We start from the raw sequence: 18,288 nt of genomic DNA on the forward strand, positions 1-18,288 counted from the left end.
TATGAGAATTGGATCTCAGGTTGTTGCCAAAGACGATTAAATTGAATTAACCATATTTGAATGCAAAATGTGATCATCCTTTTATTTTTTGATATGTTTATTACTGTTTTCATGTTTGGAATGTTGTAGGTTAAATGAACTATGAAGAGGTAATAGTATGGGTTGCCTTGTCCACTCCTGTTTGAATTAGAAGTAGGATCTTTTGTTTCATTCTGTATAATGCTAGTTGTGTTATGCATCATTTTTCTGATAAGTGACTAAAAGATTTTACTCAAAAACATGATGGATCACTTTAGTTTTCTTTCTTGAACTATAGAGTTTTAAATTGCTCTATGTGTTAATTACTCTTCTATCGCCTGGAAATGTGATTCAATAAATGATAACTGAACTTATAATGCATGGGAAGGAGGATAGGGCCTGTGCAAGACTTGGTGATATGCAACTTTAATGGAAAACCACTTGTCTTTGTGCTTCATTCCGATGGGATGTTATGAGTATGGGATCTTTCATGTCATAGCAGGATCTTTAGTAAAAACATGAATAGTTCTTCAATGGCAGGTAAGAATCGGTTTTCCTTATTCACTTTGTGATTGTTTCTACCTACTTCATGTTGTCCATTATTGAGTAGTTACCACATAATACCACAAAAACTCCCCAACTAAATCTCTATTTATAAGACATATTTCCGAGTGTTACTTTATTTTTGGTGGTTCAACTTCTAAAATTTAATCTGCTTCCATTTGTATATAGAAAATTTACTTGAGCGATGTTCTTTTTTTTTGGGGGGTAGCAAACACAAAATTCATAACAAGAGATGGAGTAAACAACACCAGAGGACAAGGAGGAACGTTTATGCGAAATCTAGAGTTTACTGACAGAGAAGGAAGATTTCTCTGATGAGCACATGGTTGTTTTATGTATGCACATTATTTACCAGAAGATATAATTCCTTTTTTTTAATAAAATATTTCATCTATATATAGTTATATACAAACATGTTTTCTTATCCAGCTTTTTGTTCTCTAATTTGGCAGTACATATAATTATTTCTCCTTAACAAAGAATCTAATTGCAGGAGCAACATTGGAAAGGTTATGGATTGGTGAAGTTGGCCGTCATTCAAACATGATTCCTTTGCCAATCTTGTACAGGCAGACTTCAGTACGTAATTTGAAATGAGTGCTATGAATCTGAATTTCGGTGTCATCTTTTTGTGTATGCATATATTTCTACTTATTTTTGCTTCTTATGAGTTTTCTATGTGACTCTTGGTTAAGGGTAAACTTACGAAAATGTAAGAACACGGTAATCTGTTTAAGTGATTTGAACTTGGAAGTTAAAAGTTGGGTTTGAGGAAAAGTTCCCCTTTCTTCTCCTTTCTATGCTTGGATTTTTCCAAAAAGATAAAAGAAAATTTTAGGGGCATTTACACTTTTTGCAATTTAAGAAAAAGTTATAGAAAACTAATTATGAAGAAAAGAACTAATGTTTCCTATGGTTCTTAGTCTGCAGTTATAAGATAGAAATATTTTCTGTAGCATGACTTGAGGTTTCTTCCATACACAATTAGTGACACAATCCAAGGATTATGTTTGCTACTTTTGCTGTTGTTCTGATGGATTCCTTGGGCCAATCATGATGGGAATCTGCTCGAAGATGATCTATGTATATAGTTTTCGTTGTCATTTGGAGTACGGATTAGTTACAATGCAGGAACCTTCAGCACAAAATATTCCTTTGGAGGAGGTAACCCCCAACCTCACCCTTTCTCCTTACTCAACAAGGAGGAGAATCCTGTATTTCGTCGACTCTGATTCCAGCCTCTCAAGGACAACGTCTTCTTCCGCATGAGTTATTCTAACATAACCCATCTCTCAATTTTGTAATTCTGCGATTCTTTTTCATGGTATTGAATTTTGATGATGACTCAACAGCGTTTGAATCCTACTGGATCAAATCAAATCAAATTCGTTTCCAAAAAAAAAAAAAAAAATCAAATCAAATTGCCTATCAGAACCCCAATTTATTTGATAATTTTGTGATTTTGTTTCTTGGCATTAGGTTGATTTGTTTCCTCTCAAGTACCCATATCTCAATTTTGTGATTGTGTGTGATTTGTGTTGGGTTTGGAAGCTGAATGTTTGAATAAGAGTAGGAATGGTGGGTATGCTACTTTATGGGAAAATGTTTTGCCCCAAAAAAGTTCTAATGAAATTCATGTGGTGGTAAGTGTTTTGTGTAAATGTACAAACTGGAGAGAAGCTGGCTGTTAAGCTGGTAGGTAATTTTCGATCCTCGAATCGCAGATTATTCAGTTTTGATGTTTAGTTTGGTGCTAAATCCAAATGTTCTTGAGCATTCTGTAGTTTTGTGCCTAAAACATGGCTTCTGGTAGGGCAGCAGAAGCAGATGGCCATTTTTTCGTTAACATAGCTTCTGGTAATTTGCTACTTTTGGTTCTCAAAAGCAGTATGATTTATCCAGTATCTGCTTATGTTGTGTCGAACTATTCTTTATTCACTAGAGAAGTCAAAGAACAAAGCCACGCAACAGAGCATGGGTTTAACAGTCAGTTTAATACCCCACTAATACAAAAAAGTGGTCCTTCTCTCGTACCTTGCTCATCTTTTCTCTGTTCTGACACGGAAGAAAGGGCAGTAGAGGCAAGAGGAGAGCCCTAACCTTGAGTAGGCCAACCGTAGGAATGAGGTAGATGAATAAGAGTAGGAATGGTAGTATGGTATTATGGGTTGTGTGGGGTGCATTTTATCTATTTATTTATGGAATTTGTGAAATTTGATAACTCTGTCAAACTAGAATTTTTGGCCCAAGGTTGCGGTTTTATTTGTTGGTTGTGCTTAAGTTGATGTGTCATGCTTGAAACATTCGGAATGTGCATGTTTTGATTCTAATGGTGGCAGCCTCTGTCCAAAAGACTAAGAAGGTGTGTCATGTTGTCTCTGAAAATTTTGTTCGGATCTTGTGTCTTCAAACTTCATTTGGTTATTGTATTTGAGTCAAGAGACACAAAGGCTCATAGAAGCAAATTCCAAAACTTGGGAGGCTAACTTCCCATAAATGCTGAAAATTTATAGGAAAAATTCAGCTTAGGAATATAGTGTGTAATCGGTGTGGTGTATTCGTGCCACTGTGACTTTGCTTTTACTGAAGATCCCTTTTGTTCTTCTTAGTTCTTTTTCCTTTGTGTTGATTTTTCAGCTTGTTATTTTGAAATACATTTTTTTCTGATTTTAAATTGCTATTGCATGATTCAGTAGGATACTGTGATCATCTTCAAGTGGTGGAAACGAAAGAAAATGGAGGACAAGGGCAAAGGAAGCGAAAGATGGAACGGAGCCATAGGCAATTTGACAGAAATGGCTTTCAATTTGGAGTCACTCCAGAAGCTACTTCTTAAAAAGGCTGTCTTTGTTGAAGAAGAGACCTTTGCCAAAGCCTCACTTTGTTCCGAACAAGCTCGAACCATCAAGGTTCTTGAACAAAGGGTAGAAACTTTGGAAGGAGAACTTGATGCTGCCATTACAGCTGCTGCTCGTGCTCGGGTAGAAAAACGACAGGCTGGGGCAGCAGAAAAGGCTGCTGAGTTGCATGCGCAAGAAGTTACAAAAGAGCTCGAGAACACCTCAAAGGTATTTGAGCTGCACATGGAAGAGTTGCGTGCCAAACAAGAAGAGATCGCCAAGCGTGATAAGGAAATCAAACTTTTGGAAGCTATAATTCAGACACTTGGGGGAAAAGAATCGTCCTCGCATTCAAAAAGAAGCTAGAATATCTATGTTGTGAAATTTTTTGTGTCAAGTTGGTTCTTTTTCTTTTTCTTGTAAATTTACATAGGAACAATTCAATGTGTCCACTTTCAAACATAAAAAAAGTGTTTAATTCGACTGGCTAAGACAACGTGTCTGTTCCGTTGCAAGTTCTCATGCCCTTACTCATACACAGATCAGTCTAGGATATACTCTAGATTTACAAAAAGTAGTCCAAAGCTCATTTAGCCGGAAAGCCCAATCCAAATATTTTGGAGCTGTGTGGAAATTATTGGCATGGTATGGTGTCCTACAATACTTTAGTCTATTGGAATGGACAATTCTAATGGATTAGCTCTTTAGTCTTACAATACATTTTCTTTCAGGAGCAATTTTTGGGGTTCGCTACTCCAAGTAGGAAAATCGCATCTTCAGTAGAGGTTGCAATTTAATTAGCAAATTAAGTAACAACTGATTTTGTGTATTTACAAGGTCAATTGCTACTTGTTCAACATAACAATTGAGTCCCACGGTACATTCTAATAGAAAGTATTGTTTAATAAAGTATTAGTAAAATAAAACCGAACCCCACAAAAATAAGGCATACTTTAGATTATATTTTAAGATGAAGAATAAGATATGAAGAGTTGGTTGAAGAGCGAGTTGGAGTAAAAAAAAAATTAGAGAAGCATATAAGTGTCAAAGCTGAGAATCGGGGATCAAAAGAGGGAATGAAAAAGGGAATGGAAACAGACGGATAAATAGTCAAAGCTGAGCAATCAACGATGATGGACGAGTGGGCGCTCTTCCATTGTGCAAAGCGATGGTAATTTCGTAAATAAATAGAACTTCCATTCTGAACATCATTGAAGGGGTGGTGGCAATTTTGTAAATAAAGCAAAATTTGGTCCAAAACAACTGTTCATTTGAACAGTGCAATTGAAAACCCTTCTTTAAACTTAAGGAAAATCATCAGCTGTTTTTCATTTTTGCAGAAAGAGTTTGGCCTTGGATGATAGTGTAGGTAATAGGTAGTGCAACCTCAATCAATGGTCCATGTAATGGAAACATAAACACACCATATTAGCCACATTCTAATCATGTACGTTTTTATGTTTCCACACTAGTCTTGAAAGCCTACACCAAGATCCGATTTGTGCTTCACGGTGCAAAATCATTCTCCAGTTTCACCTTTTAAACTTCAGCGGAGAGTAGAACAAAAGAAAAGAGGTATGTCTAACATGACATAATGAACTCAAAGCTAAAGGTTTTTTTATTTTATTTATTTTAGTTACTCATATAATTATCATTTACATGTTAACCAGATGAATTATCACTATATGAAAGCTTATATTCTTTGTGTTGTCTATATTACTTGGATAATAGCTTACCTCAACAACTTATACAGGTTGTTAATTATCATTCAGATGGGATGACATGAATGAAGCACAAATGCAAGTGTGTTTCCACGAAAGATGCATATCACCAAGTCTTGCACAGCCCCTATCCTCCTTCCCCTGCATTATAAGTTCATTTTCCAGGGTATAGAAGAGTAATTAACACAGAGCAATTTAAAACTCTATAGTTCAAGAAAGAAAACTAAGGTGATCCATCGTGTTTTTGAGTAAAATTTATTAGTCACTTATCAGAAAAATGATGCATAACACAACTAACATTATATACACAATGTAACAAAAGATCCTACTTCTATTCAAACAGGAGTGGACAAGGTAACCCACAGTATTCTCTCTTCATAATTCACTTAACCTTCTTGATCTTCTTTTGCGGCTTGTTTATTTTATAGAGATAAGAGAAAATAGTTAATGGGTGTGAGAAAAATAGTTTAAGGGACTAATGGTAATGGTCATGAATTTTTAATTAAGAGACAATTACTATAATTTTCTCTATGTTTTGATCTTTCAATCCCAACTAGTTTTGTATTATGATCTCTTTCCCTCCCCCACAAGAGGTGTGCTATCCACACACATTTTTTACTTCTCACACACCTTCTCAGTTTTAGGTCGTCGGATCAAATGAATCAGAGAAGATTAAATAACATAATTAACAAGAGGTGTGTGAAAAGTAAAAAGATATGCCGGATCGAATGAATCAGAGAAGATTAAATAACATAATTAACAAGAGGTGTGTGAAAAGTAAAAAGATATGCGTGGCTATCACAACCTCTCCCAACAATCCCATTATATAATCACATGAGAATTGACATTTTCAAACCCTAACCCGCCTCTTGTTCTTCTGTTGCTTGTTTGTTTTATAGAGATAAGAGAAAATAGTTTGTGGGTGTGAGAATAATAGTTTAAGAGACTCATAGTCAAGGATTTTTATTTGAGGGAACATTGCTCCAATTAGATTAAAGTTAAGGGACTATTGCTATTTTCTCTATGCTGTTATCTTTCATGCGGTTTTCGTCTTCAAATTAGGTTAATGCTTTTATTCGTGGAGTAAAGTATCTCAACTACTATTTTCAAATCTGATCAAAACTAATAATCCCAACTACTATTGTACAATGATCTCTTTCCCTCTCCCACAAGGGGTGTGCTATCCACACATCGTTTTTTACTTATCATACACTTCCTCAGTTTTAGACCATCAAATCGAATGAATAAAAAAAGATCAAATGACATAATTAACAAGACGTGTGCAGATATCACACCCCTCCAACAATCCATTATATAATCACATGAGAATTGACCCTTTTCAAACCCTAACCCTCCTCTTGTTCTTCTTTTGCTTGTTTGTTTTATAGAGATAAGAGAAAATAGTTTGTGGGTGTGAGAGTAAAATAGTTTAAGGGACTAATGGTCATGAATTTTTAGTTGAGGATCATTGCTCCAATTAGGTTAAAGTTGAGAGATCACTGCTACAATTTTATCTATGCTTTTATCTTTCATGCGGTTTTTGTCTTCGAATTAGGTTGATGCTTTTATTCGTGGACAAGGATTGTCTGTCCTCATTGTTCCCGTGCCCTCCCATGCCCTTCTGTTTGTATGGTCACGGTTAAGCCACGTCAACATTTTATATTACTATTTATTTTTGTCTTATTATCTCTATAAAAAAATATATAAAATGTTGACGTGACTTAACCGTGACCACACAAAAAAGGAGGTCATGGGATAGAGAAAGAACCGAGAGAATGAAGAGAACGGATTGGAAGAGAGACAAAAAAGGTAAAAAAAAAAAAGAATAGAGGAGAGAGAAATTTGGAGTGAGAGAGGAGGAGGAAGAGAAAAGAAAATAGTGAGTTTAAGTTAAAAAACTCTAAAAACTCACTTTTTATGTTTTTAGATAATAGACTACATTTTTTTAGTTAGTCTTGAGTTCAGTTTTTGAAAATAGTCCTATCAAATAAGTTTTTAAGGTATAAAACTTGAAAATTATTTTTGAGTTTAAAATGTTGGATTCAAGTAGAGTACCAATCAGACTATAAAATTTTACTATTGTTTTTCATTTAACCGGTTGTTACTACCTCCGGAATGGAGTTCCCAACCAAATTGGATGACAACGAAGGCCCCCCAAATTGCTTGTCACACAATTTTGGCTTTTGGTGGTTTTAGAGAAAATGAAAGAGGTAAAACCTTTTATTTTGTGTGGATTAACATGTTTATTTTCTCCGACTCCTATGTACAAAGACAACGCCTTTCTTTCCGCTTTCTAGCTCGAAACCCGTACACATTCACCTTCTTTTTTTCCAAGGTGTACTTTGACAAACTCCGACCAAAGTTTTACTTTCCTTAATGATTTATATTAAGAGCTCAATGTTGGATGCTTTTTTTTTAATTTTTGGAGTTTGATTGTTCATGTTTGGACCCAATGATATATTCTATTGTAATGTACTTGCTAACCAAGTAATCCTGCAGCCAATGCCGCAACTCGACTGTGGTACTATGGCCGGTGGAACTGAAAACAAAATTGCAGTGATTATGGCTCCGGCTCCTAGAGGCCGACAACTAACTTGGCTCAAGATCATGTTGTGGCCACTACCAGTCGCGATTGTAATTGGCATATGGGCTTATTACATGCGTGACGAGAAGAGTATCATAAAGGGATCTGACGGCTTGTCCGAATCTTTGTATCTCACTCAGTGGTGGAGCCAAGATTTCTTGTGAGAAGGGGCCTCACACAAGTATAGAAAAAGAAAAAAAACAAATAGTGGTTATAAAATTACGAATGAAAAAACATCATAAAAATATCCAAATAATTAAGTAGTCAAAATTAACATATGAATACATAATTTTATCTATTTATAGTAATCATAATTATTCTCAACGAATTTCATATTTTAAAACCATTGCATGATGTCATCTATACTACCGAAAGAATTATTAAAATCAATGGAGAGAATTACTAAAAATTTTGCAAACCCTAAAACTCAAGTAAGGTAGGATAGAATAGAAACAAATATTTTATAGAGAATAATAGAGTTTTACAAACCTTATTTGTTCTTTATTCAATAAGTTTGGGATTTGGAATGACTAAATATATGAAATTCAAGAATAATATGGGGAATAGCTCTGCCAGTGCATGAGTGGAGGACAATTGTATTAGTTAAAAGCGAATGATGGGTTTTAATTTAAAAGTTTTATTGATTTGTAATAAATGATGATTTGAAATATTATTCTTAATCTTAGGATAGGATTTGGATGAAAAGATAGATAAACAATTAGATAAGTTTTGAGAAGAGTTGCAAAGCAATAGAAATAGGTGTAATACTAATCTTGTTTTTTCAAGTTAGGGTAGGCCTAGGACTACTCTAGTCCTCATGTGCCTCCGCCAATGATCTCACTGTCCCGAATACTGGTGTTTCAATGTTGATACATTACTATTAATTTTTTTTTTTTTTGCGCCTTGGGTTGGTTGTCTTCTATCTCAAACAACTCAAGGGACGTTTTTAACCAGAGGTCTAGCTATATTCAGCATGTTTCTGCAACAATTATGTTGCTTTTATTGCTAATAGGCTTAAGTATTTCATTAATATATGTATTGGAGGGTTACAATTTAGATGTGTGGTACTTTAATATAATCACTATAATGACCTTTGGCAACGGGGATTTTTCTTTCACGTCCCCCGAAGCTCAAGTTTTCGCTTCCGTCTATGTATTTATAGCATCGCTACTTGTGGAAAACTCTGAAAGGGAATTAGACAATGTTGCTGATGAAATTCAGAATGCAATATGATGACTACAAGGTTGGATTCAAGTCTTTAATAACACCCGCAGAACATCGAGCGTCATTCACTCTCTTTAGGAATGAAATACTGCCAATTAACGACATCATCCATCCGTATTCAAATAGTTTACAACAATTTATTATAATACGTTTTCCATTTGGGATTTAAATTTTTTTTTTCTTCTGACAATCGTATTTGATTCAATGAAGGAGACAAGACCAAAGAACCAAGAAGGTGCAGTTGCCAACTGAATTCTCTAGATTAATATCATTGTTTTTATTTAGAGGCCAATTAGTTTTGTTTTCTAGCAAAAAAATCATTAATTAGTTTTGTTTAGAGGCCAAGAATTCAACGGCTTAGAATGTCTAAATAAGAATCTATCGACTTTTAAGTTATTTTATTGTTGGGACTGAATTTTATTTACTTTTAACCAACAATATTGAACAAAAAGTTACACTAAATCTATTAGCTTCAGAGATTCTTCATGTATTTTTAACTACTAGCCTCTTTGGAAAATAAACGATACTAATTTTTCTAACTGGTACGAACCAGAGGATAGGTAACGTTTGAACAAACTATACGAATAAAAAATCATGAAAACGCATATCATATATGTACATAAAATATTCACATATGTATGTTCTTCTATAAGAAATATCATATTAGTCAATAATTATTTACATTTGATATAATAAATTTATATAATATATACGAAATTTATCTAAATCCGCTTAAACCGTTTAAGCGCCTAAACGCTAAGCGCTAAGCGCTAGACCGTCGCCCCGACTAGCATATAACCTTGGTAGTTTTGCGAGAATAGCATTTGGGAAGCAGTGTTTCCGAGTTGGTGCAGTAGAGTGTGCTGTGTGGATTTTGCTGCCGCTAGAAGACCCCGCCAACTTTATCGAAGGCTTAACCGGTTCGAACCGGTTGCATTTGTTTGTTATTTTGTTTTTGTTCCGTACACGTGTCGGTATCAGGGCATTGACATCTGGAAATCGAGGAAACTACCAGGGATGGACGAACTCGAATCTCAAGCCAGTTAAAATCAAACGGTCACCAAGAGTCCTGTACGGGCAGAAAGTCCCACCGCATTCGCTCGATTCCCGCCCTTTGTTCAGTTGCTTCGAGTGTTGTATCGAGATGTGTGGAAGGGCTCGCTGTACTCTCAGAGCCGATGACGTCACTAGGGCTTGCCACCGCACCCACGCCCCCGTCCGCACCGTTAACATGGACCGGTGAGCAAACGTCAACGAAATACTCTTTCCCCTCTTTTATTTATTATTATTTTTTTTGGTAATTTTCTCTCGTTTTCCTAGCAACCAAACAGGTCTTATGGTCTCTTTAATTACTTGCTCTTACTGATTGAGACGAATTTTTTTTGTGTATAATATGAATTAGGTATCGTCCGTCGTACAATGTGTCGCCTGGATCGAATTTGCCTGTTGTTCGGAGAGAAGACGGGGCCGATGGCGACGGCGTCGTTCTTCAATGTATGAAATGGGGGCTAATTCCTAGTTTCACCAAGAAAACCGAAAAGCCCGATTTCTACAGGATGGTAATAGCTTTAGCATTAGCATTAGCAGCCACTGTTTTGATTAATAGATTGTTTATATTAATTTAATGAGATTTGCAAGGATGTTATGGAAATGAGTGGTGATTTAAACTTCAATCTATATGATGTGTCTCAAGTTTCAATTTTTCATGACCGACACGAGAAAGATTGGTTTTTTATGAATGAATGGTAAAATTAAACAGTTTTTGTTGGATGATTACATGATTTGGTTTGTGCTAAATTTTGCAGTTTAATGCTCGGTCTGAGTCCATTTGTGAAAAGGCTTCTTTTCGTCGTTTGGTTCCTAAAAGCCGCTGCATTGTTGCGGTTGAAGGGTATGTATGATTCAATTTACTATGCTTTTTATCGTTTGCGACATTTTTTTCAATGTTGGTTGTATTGAAGGGACTCCATGTGTCTTTCCCTTTCATAATTGCTGTTTGATTAGTATCATATAGTGGTTTCTTATTTCATGTTTTAATTTTCATCCTCCAGTTTTTATGAATGGAAAAAAGATGGTTCTAAAAAGCAGCCTTACTATGTCCATTTCAAGGACGGCAGGCCTCTTCTGTTTGCTGCTCTTTATGATTCTTGGGAGAACTCTGAAGGTAGTTAATGACAACTGTTTTGTTTGAAAAATCCCCTCCCCATGACCACCGCCTTTGTTAATATGTTTTGCTATTATGTCTGTTTGTTTTGGTCTAGGCGATGATAATTTGTTTTCAAAACTGACTTTATCTGAAATTTCTTTGTCAGTAGTTGTCAAGTTTAAAGTAAGTTTGTTTCTAGGTGCTGATATCTCCAATGTACGTTATCCTGCAGGAGAGAAACTTTACACATTCACTATCATAACAACTTCTTCATCATCAGCTTTAGGGTGGCTGCATGGTGAGTCCTGCTCATGTTCGTTGATTTTTACTACATTTCAAATACCATAATAAGTGTGGATAGTTCTAAGTTATGAATTACTGCGTGACTATTTAGCTTATGCTGATGTGATTAACTTGGAGTGATTTCTTATTTTTACTACATATACATATACATATACACAGTAATTTTCTAGTTACAGTTTCTTGGCTCAGCTCTGTATTTACTATTTAGTCCTTGTTGTGTGAAGTCCCTTCCTTTTACTCCCACTAGTTAATTGTCGCAGTGATTCTTACTGTGGCACTCTTTGCCAAAGTTGAGTAGCATTTCTCTACTATTTTGGTTAATTTATCATTATAGACAGGATGCCTGTTATCTTGGGTGATAAAGAATCAACTGACACATGGCTAGATGGTTCTTCATCATCCAATTTTGATTCATTACTTAAACCATTTGAAGGTCCAGATTTGGTAAGTGGTTGTTGAATTTAGAAAGGAGAAACATAACATTTACTATTCAAAGATCTGGGTATGAAACGTTGAAAGTACATTTTATTGACTGCTAAAATTTTTATTCACCAGGTATGGTACCCGGTGACATCGGCAATGGGTAAGGTGTCTTTTGATGGGCCAGAGTGCATCAATGAGGTGAGGCAGTTTCATGTTTTCTTTTATGTACATGATGCTTATATTTGAAAAATATGAAGGGGGACTTAAAGGCAATAATCTTCACTTTAATCTCTACGACACAGCAAAATTGGAAATTTTGACTGCCAGCTTTTTTCTTTTAGAGAAACACTGCCAGCTTGAATCAGACAAAATGATTCTTGCACTTGCGTAATCCTTTAGCTGGTGTTCCGATAGAAGGTAAACTTTGTAGAAGTGACAAGATAAAGGTGTTAAGGTGGTGGTCTCATGGACAATTTGCCTAACAAGAGAATCATGATGTAGCATTCCCCACCCAAGTTTTAAAGACTGGCTTTTTCATTACATTTTCCCCTTCATATCATGTGTTGCATGATTTGATAGACAAAACAGTGACACTGCTTTCTTTGGGGCATATCGAGTTTTCATGGTTTGGTGATTGTGCCTTGGTTTCCACTTCGGAGATTGGAATCTTGTTTTCATTAAGATTTAACAGGACTGGTTACAGGTTGTATTATTTTCTGCAGATACAGTTGAAGACCGAGAGGAATAATTCCATCACAAAGTTTTTTTCGGCGAAGGGAACCAAAAAAGAAGAATTAAACCCAAAGGACACAAGTTCTGATGACACGTCTGCAAAGAAAGATTTGTCAAAAATGGTGAAAGAAGAACCTGAAAGCAAAGAGGACACAGAACAGCCGTACTCTACTCAACAATGTGAAGATGAATCAAAATGTAATGTGTCTACATTGTCTCAAGAAGGTGTATCTAAGGGCCAAGCAAAGCGAGACTATGAAGAATTTTCAGCTGATTCTAAGCCAGTTGCTTATGTAACGAATAAGAAATCTGCTAGTCTGGCGAAGAAGAAAGTTAACCCGAAGAGTTCTCTAGACAAGCAACCTACCCTATTTTCGTACTTCGGTAAAAGCTAGTTGTGCATGCAGTGAACTTCAGATATCGTTAGAACATGCTCCATTCGTATATGGACACAGGTTGATAATTTTGTGTTGTACAAATTCGTTTCTGCTTCATCAGCCTAACATCATCGTTTGCTAGGTTTCCCTCCTCTATTTTGGCTAGGCAAGATAGTTATCCTTTGTGTTGTATCTGTAGTCTTGTATTTTAATTTCTGGTTTACTGAAATCAGAGATTTAGCATGTTTGTCAAACATGTTGGTCTCTCTGCAGTTGGTTTTTGCGAAGTTTCTTGTAAACTTGAAGATCTCCATGTAACATCTGCTCGATTTTCGCTTAATGTTAGAAGCCTGATTCGATTTAGCTTGTGTCAATTTTAAACAGAATACTTTTTTTCAATTGAGAGGTTTTGTTATGAACCTCCTTACAGATTTCAACAAGAAATGAAAAACAAGCCAAAAGAAGTTGCAGAACTAACAAAGAGGAAACATTTGGGGACGTAAAATCGGCAGAGACCAGTTGTAAGCGTCTATCCACCCTTCATTAGGCACCATCTTCATGAACATCTTCCTTATCATCCAAATAGAGCCGGCCACATCCTCCAGTTGTAAAACCAGCCGAGACCCTAGGCTGAACCGTCGGCGCTTGTTCCCTAGCCACACGGTGCAGCCTCTCCGTCTTCTCAGCTGCCTCCGTGGCTGGCACCAGCCGACCAACACGGTGGCATTTGACAACATAGATATGGTGACACTACCTCTCCTCAACATCCCTATTGTTGTTATGTAATTTTAAGCTTAGTGATTTTGTGATGCTCATTCCTAATTACTTATATAGTGTGGATTAAAGATGAAATGATGGTGTTAACAATGATGATTAGTCATGATGGCAGCAATCATGATTTTTGATGGCCTGATGCCAGTGTGGAATAAACAAGTGTACCTTAGAAGGAACTTTATTCTAATTATGTTTAGGGTTATGGTAAGCATGATCAGAGGAACGCTTTCTGATCAAAAGACAGTCAGCTTATGATCAAAAGACAATCCCTTTAGTGAACTTGTAGTGAGGCGTGTTACTAACGGGACGTCACGAGTTTGAAGTCCAATTGTTCATGTCTTACTCATCACGTATAAACACGTCGCAAGTAAGTTCCACTCGTCGATGTGGAGATTAAACATCTTTTTTGCTCACAAATCTACATCTCTGGTTTTAAGTTTATGAAGGCAACTTTAATTAACTAGATTATTGATCTGTCCGCCGCTTCGACATGCGGCATGAAAATGTTCTGAAATCTCTTGATCAGAAAGATGGCTTAGATCAATGATTTGATTTGAGTACAACATGCAGGCCGGTAGTTGTAATCAGCTTTATGCGGCATGCGCCTGAGAGGGATCGGTACATGTTTTTATTTGCACACAGGGATGTTCTAAAGACTTGGGAATTTCTATTAGTATTACGATGAAGTGATATTTCTTTTTTTGTAAATATGAGGTTTTAAATTTGATTTCGTGAATGGTGAGTTTAATGTCCAGTTATAACTAGCTCATCGGTTGATTTATTCCAGAACTTGCTTGATTTTAGGGATTGTACATTTCTCCTGTGGACTATTTTATGTAGATATAAAATGCATACAGTTTTACATTGTTTTTTTTTTCTTTCAATGAAAAAGATATTTTATGAAAATGGTTTGAAAACTTTGAGTTTTAACGATAAGGACAAAATAAAGAGTAAAGTGAATAGTACAAGAATTGACTTTTTAGTGTAAAAATATGATTTTTCGTTAAAATGAACAATACCATGAGCTTTTCGTTAAAATTCCCTACTATAAAACCCAAACACGACTGTCCAAAACTAAAATTGCATTTGAAAAAGATACCGACTAAAATAGTATGCCACAACAGTACACTAACATAAAAAAAATAAAAAAATAAAAAAACAAATCTCATGGGATGGGTAAAGGTTGGCAAATTTAAGGACAAGGCTCAGTTTTTGTTCATTTTCAAGACATAGCAAAAATATGTTTTTAAAGAACCACGTATTATAAACCGTTTATTTATTTGTTACAGTTGATTAATTAAACGATTTTAATTTTAAAAGATATATTTACAAAGTGACTTATAAAATGAATCATTTTGATCATAAACACAAAATTCTATAAATAAATAAAAAATCATTAGTAAATTAATGGGTTAAAATAAGAGGAAAGGGATCCTCTGGATCTCTTCCTCCAATTTCACCAAATCAGTAGATCCGTACCATTGAAATTTGATCAAACGACTACAAATAGAGACCCACTTTAAAAGTTATAAAAACTTCAGTCATTAAATCAACTTTCAAAGACACGGATTTACTGATTTGGTGGATTGAAAAGAAAGGATCCGGAGAGGTCCGAGAGGATCCCTTTCCAAAATAAGATATACAACTGAAATGACGTGGACTAAAGTGGAACCTGAAGTAAATTAGTGGGACCAAAAGTGAATTCCGCCCCCTTGGATCTCAAAACCCCCAACCTCACCCTTTCTCCCTACTCAACAAGGAGGAGAATCCTGTATTTCGTCGACTCTGATTCCAGCCTCTCAAGGAGAACGTCTTCTTCCGCGTGAGTTCTTCTAACATAACCCATCTCTCAATTTTGTAATTCTGCGATTCTTTTTCATGGTATTGAATTTTGATGATGACTCAACAGCGTTTGAATCCTACTGGATCAAATCAAATCAAATTCGTTTCCAAAAAAAACAAATCAAATCAAATTCCCGATCAGAACCCCAATTTATTTGATAATTTTGTGATTTTGTTTCTTGGCATTAGGTTGATTTGTTTCCTCTCAAGTACCCATATCTCAATTTTGTGATTGTGTGTGATTTGTGTTGGGTTTGGAAGCTGAATGTTTGAATAAGAGTAGGAATGGTGGGTATGCTACTTTATGGGAAAATGTTTTGCCCCAAAAAAGTTCTAATGAAATTCATGTGGTGGTAAGTGTTTTGTGTAAATGTACAAACTGGAGAGAAGCTGGCTGTTTAGGTGGTAGGTAATTTTCGATCCTCGAATCGCAGATTATTCAGTTTTGATGTTTAGTTTGGTGCTAAATCCAAATGTTCTTGAGCATTCTGTAGTTTTGTGCCTAAAACATGGCTTCTGGTAGGGCAGCAGAAGCAGATGGCCATTTTTTCGTTAACATAGCTTCTGGTAATTTGCTACTTTTGGTTCTCAAAAGCAGTATGATTTATCCAGTATCTGCTAAACAAAATTATGTTGTGTCGAACTATTCTTTATTCACTAGAGAAGTCAAAGAACAAAATCACGGAACAGAGCGTGGGTTTAACAGTCAGTTTACTACCCCGCCAATACAAAAAAGTGGTCCTTCTCTCGTACTTGCTCATCTTTTCTCTGTTCTGACACGGAAGAAAGGGCAGTAGAGGCAAGCGGAGAGCCCTAACCTTGAGTAGACCAACCGTAGGAATGAGGTAGATGAATAAGAGTAGGAATGGTAGTATGGTATTATGGGTTGTGTGGGATGCATGTTATCTATTTATTTATGGAATTTGTGAAATTTGATTACTCTGTCAAACTACTATTTTTGACCCAAGGTTACAGTTTTATTTGTTGGTTGCGCTTAAGTTGATGCGTCATGCTTGAAATATTCAGAATGTGCATGTTTTGATTCTAATGGTGACTCCAAAAGACTAAGAAGGTGTGTCATGTTGTCTCTGAAAATTTTGTTCGGATCTTATGTCTTGAAACTTCATTTGGTTATTGTATTTGAGTCAAGAGACACGAAGGCTCATAGGAGCAAATTCCAAAACTTAGGAGGCTAACTTCCCATAAATGCTGAAAAAATTCAGCTTAGGAATATAGTGTGTAATCGGTGTGGTGTATTCGTGCCACTGTGACTTTGCTTTTACTGAATATCCCTTTTGTTCTTCTTAGTTCTTTTTCCTTTGTGTTGATTTTTCAGCTTGTTATTTTGAAATACATTTTTTTCTGATTTTAAATTGCTATTGCATGATTCAGTAGGATACTGTGATCATCTTCAAGCAGTGGAAACGAAAGAAAATGGAGGACAAGGGCAAAGGAAGCGAAAGATGGAACGGAGCCATAGGCAATTTGACAGAAATGGCTTTCAATTTGGAGTCACTCCAGAAGCTACTTCTTAAAAAGGCTGTCTTTGTTGAAGAAGAGACCTTTGCCAAAGCCTCACTTTGTTCCGAACAAGCTCGAACCATCAAGGTTCTTGAACAAAGGGTAGAAACTTTGGAAAGAGAACTTGATGCTGCCATTACAGCTGCTGCTCGTGCTCGGGCAGAAAAACGACAGGCTGAGGCAGCAGAAAAGGCTGCTGAGTTGCATGCGCAAGAAGTTACAAAAGAGCTCGAGAACACCTCAAAGGTATTTGAGCTGCACATGGAAGAGTTGCGTGCCAAACAAGAAGAGATCGCCAAGCGTGATAAGGAAATCAAACTTTTGGAAGCTATAATTCAGACACTTGGGGGAAAAGAATCGTCCTCGCATTCAAAAAGAGGCTAGAACATCTGTGTTGTGAAATGTTTCTGTCAAGTTGATTCTTTTTCTTTTTCTTGTAAATTTACATAGGAAGAAACAATTCAATGTGTCCACTTTCAAACATAAAAAAGTGTTGAATTCGACTGGCTAAGACAGCGTGTCTGTTCCGTTGCAAGTTCCCATGCCCTTGCTCCTACAACAGAAATGTCTAGGATATACTCTTTGATTTACAAAAAGTAGTCCAAAAGCTCATTTATCGGGAAAGCCCAATCCAAATATTTTGGAGCTGTGTGGAATAAATTATTGGCATGGTCCTAAAGAAGTAAAGCAGAACTTGAAGCCCATATCTCCTTAGGATTCACCAATGGCAATGGACAATTCTAATGGATTAGCTCTTAGTCTTACTATACTTTTTCTTTCAGGAGCAATTTATGGGGTGGTAGCAATTGAGTAGAAAAATTAATTCGCTACTCCAAGTAGGAAAAAAGCATCTTCAGTGGAGGTAGCAATTTAATTAGCAAATTAAGTAACAACTGATTTTGTGTATTTACAAGGTCAATTGCTACTTCTTCAACATAACAAATCGAGTCCCACGGTATATTTTAATAGAAAGTATTGTTTAATAAAGTATTAGTAAAATAAAACCAAACCCACGGCATACTTTAGATTATATTTTAAGATGAAGAATAAGATCTGAAGAATTGGTTGAAGAGCGAGTTGGAGTAAAAAAAAAGAAAAAAAAAATTAGAGTAGCATATAAGTGTCACATAGGTAAACAAAGGACACTTTTAGAAGATAATTTGCTAACTCCCTTGGACATGCTCAATATTGAAAGATGTCTAAAGTCGATCTTTCCTCT

At 35.9% G+C, this 18,288-nt stretch overlaps 3 protein-coding genes across 7 annotated transcripts; all 3 read left to right on the top strand.

Moving 5' to 3' along the window:
- The first annotated feature begins 418 nt into the window (after positions 1–418).
- LOC103435913 (uncharacterized) lies at positions 419–3,937 on the top strand. 3 transcript variants are annotated; one of them, XM_070822537.1, is made up of 3 exons: positions 419–558; positions 1,076–1,161; positions 3,279–3,937. In XM_070822537.1, exons 1-3 carry the CDS (start codon positions 537–539, stop codon positions 3,786–3,788), a joined length of 618 nt encoding a protein of 205 aa, XP_070678638.1. In that variant the 5' UTR covers positions 419–536; the 3' UTR covers positions 3,789–3,937. The 3 variants fall into 3 exon arrangements, with proteins under 3 accessions (XP_070678638.1, XP_070678640.1, XP_070678639.1); XM_070822539.1 differs by lacking the exon at positions 419–558 and adding an exon at positions 862–917 and having other exon boundaries at positions 3,276–3,937; XM_070822538.1 differs by lacking the exon at positions 419–558 and adding an exon at positions 863–917.
- Positions 878–17,580, top strand: LOC103435909 (uncharacterized). 3 transcript variants are annotated; one of them, XM_008374338.4, is made up of 3 exons: positions 878–917; positions 1,076–1,161; positions 16,941–17,580. In XM_008374338.4, exon 3 carries the CDS (start codon positions 16,983–16,985, stop codon positions 17,451–17,453), a length of 471 nt encoding a protein of 156 aa, XP_008372560.1. In that variant the 5' UTR covers positions 878–917; positions 1,076–1,161; positions 16,941–16,982; the 3' UTR covers positions 17,454–17,580. The 3 variants fall into 3 exon arrangements, with proteins under 3 accessions (XP_008372560.1, XP_008372559.1, XP_070678641.1); XM_008374337.4 differs by lacking the exons at positions 878–917; positions 1,076–1,161 and adding an exon at positions 15,387–15,528; XM_070822540.1 differs by lacking the exons at positions 878–917; positions 1,076–1,161 and adding an exon at positions 15,935–15,953.
- Positions 9,940–13,295, top strand: LOC103435911 (uncharacterized). The gene is made up of 8 exons (XM_008374340.4): positions 9,940–10,190; positions 10,354–10,510; positions 10,757–10,842; positions 11,003–11,115; positions 11,330–11,395; positions 11,735–11,844; positions 11,956–12,021; positions 12,546–13,295. The coding sequence occupies exons 1-8, from the start codon at positions 10,096–10,098 to the stop codon at positions 12,948–12,950; spliced, it is 1,098 nt and encodes a 365-aa protein (XP_008372562.3). The 5' UTR covers positions 9,940–10,095; the 3' UTR covers positions 12,951–13,295.
- Positions 17,581–18,288: the final 708 nt, after the last annotated feature.

This window comes from Malus domestica, chromosome 05 (genome assembly GCF_042453785.1).
Source record: "Malus domestica chromosome 05, GDT2T_hap1".
Lineage (NCBI taxonomy): Eukaryota > Viridiplantae > Streptophyta > Magnoliopsida > Rosales > Rosaceae > Malus > Malus domestica.

Coding starts and splice junctions, on each gene's coding strand:
- LOC103435913 (XM_070822537.1), top strand. CDS start 537: ATGAATAGTTCTTCAATGGCAG. Junction 559..1,075: donor GAATAGTTCTTCAATGGCAG/GTAAGAATCGGT, acceptor ATCTAATTGCAG/GAGCAACATTGGAAAGGTTA. Junction 1,162..3,278: donor TCTTGTACAGGCAGACTTCA/GTACGTAATTTG, acceptor ATGATTCAGTAG/GATACTGTGATCATCTTCAA.
- LOC103435911 (XM_008374340.4), top strand. CDS start 10,096: ATGTGTGGAAGGGCTCGCTGTACTCTCAGAGCCGATGACGTCACTAGG. Junction 10,191..10,353: donor CGCACCGTTAACATGGACCG/GTGAGCAAACGT, acceptor AATATGAATTAG/GTATCGTCCGTCGTACAATG. Junction 12,022..12,545: donor GGCCAGAGTGCATCAATGAG/GTGAGGCAGTTT, acceptor TATTTTCTGCAG/ATACAGTTGAAGACCGAGAG.
- LOC103435909 (XM_008374338.4), top strand. CDS start 16,983: ATGGAGGACAAGGGCAAAGGAAGCGAAAGATGGAACGGAGCCATAGGC.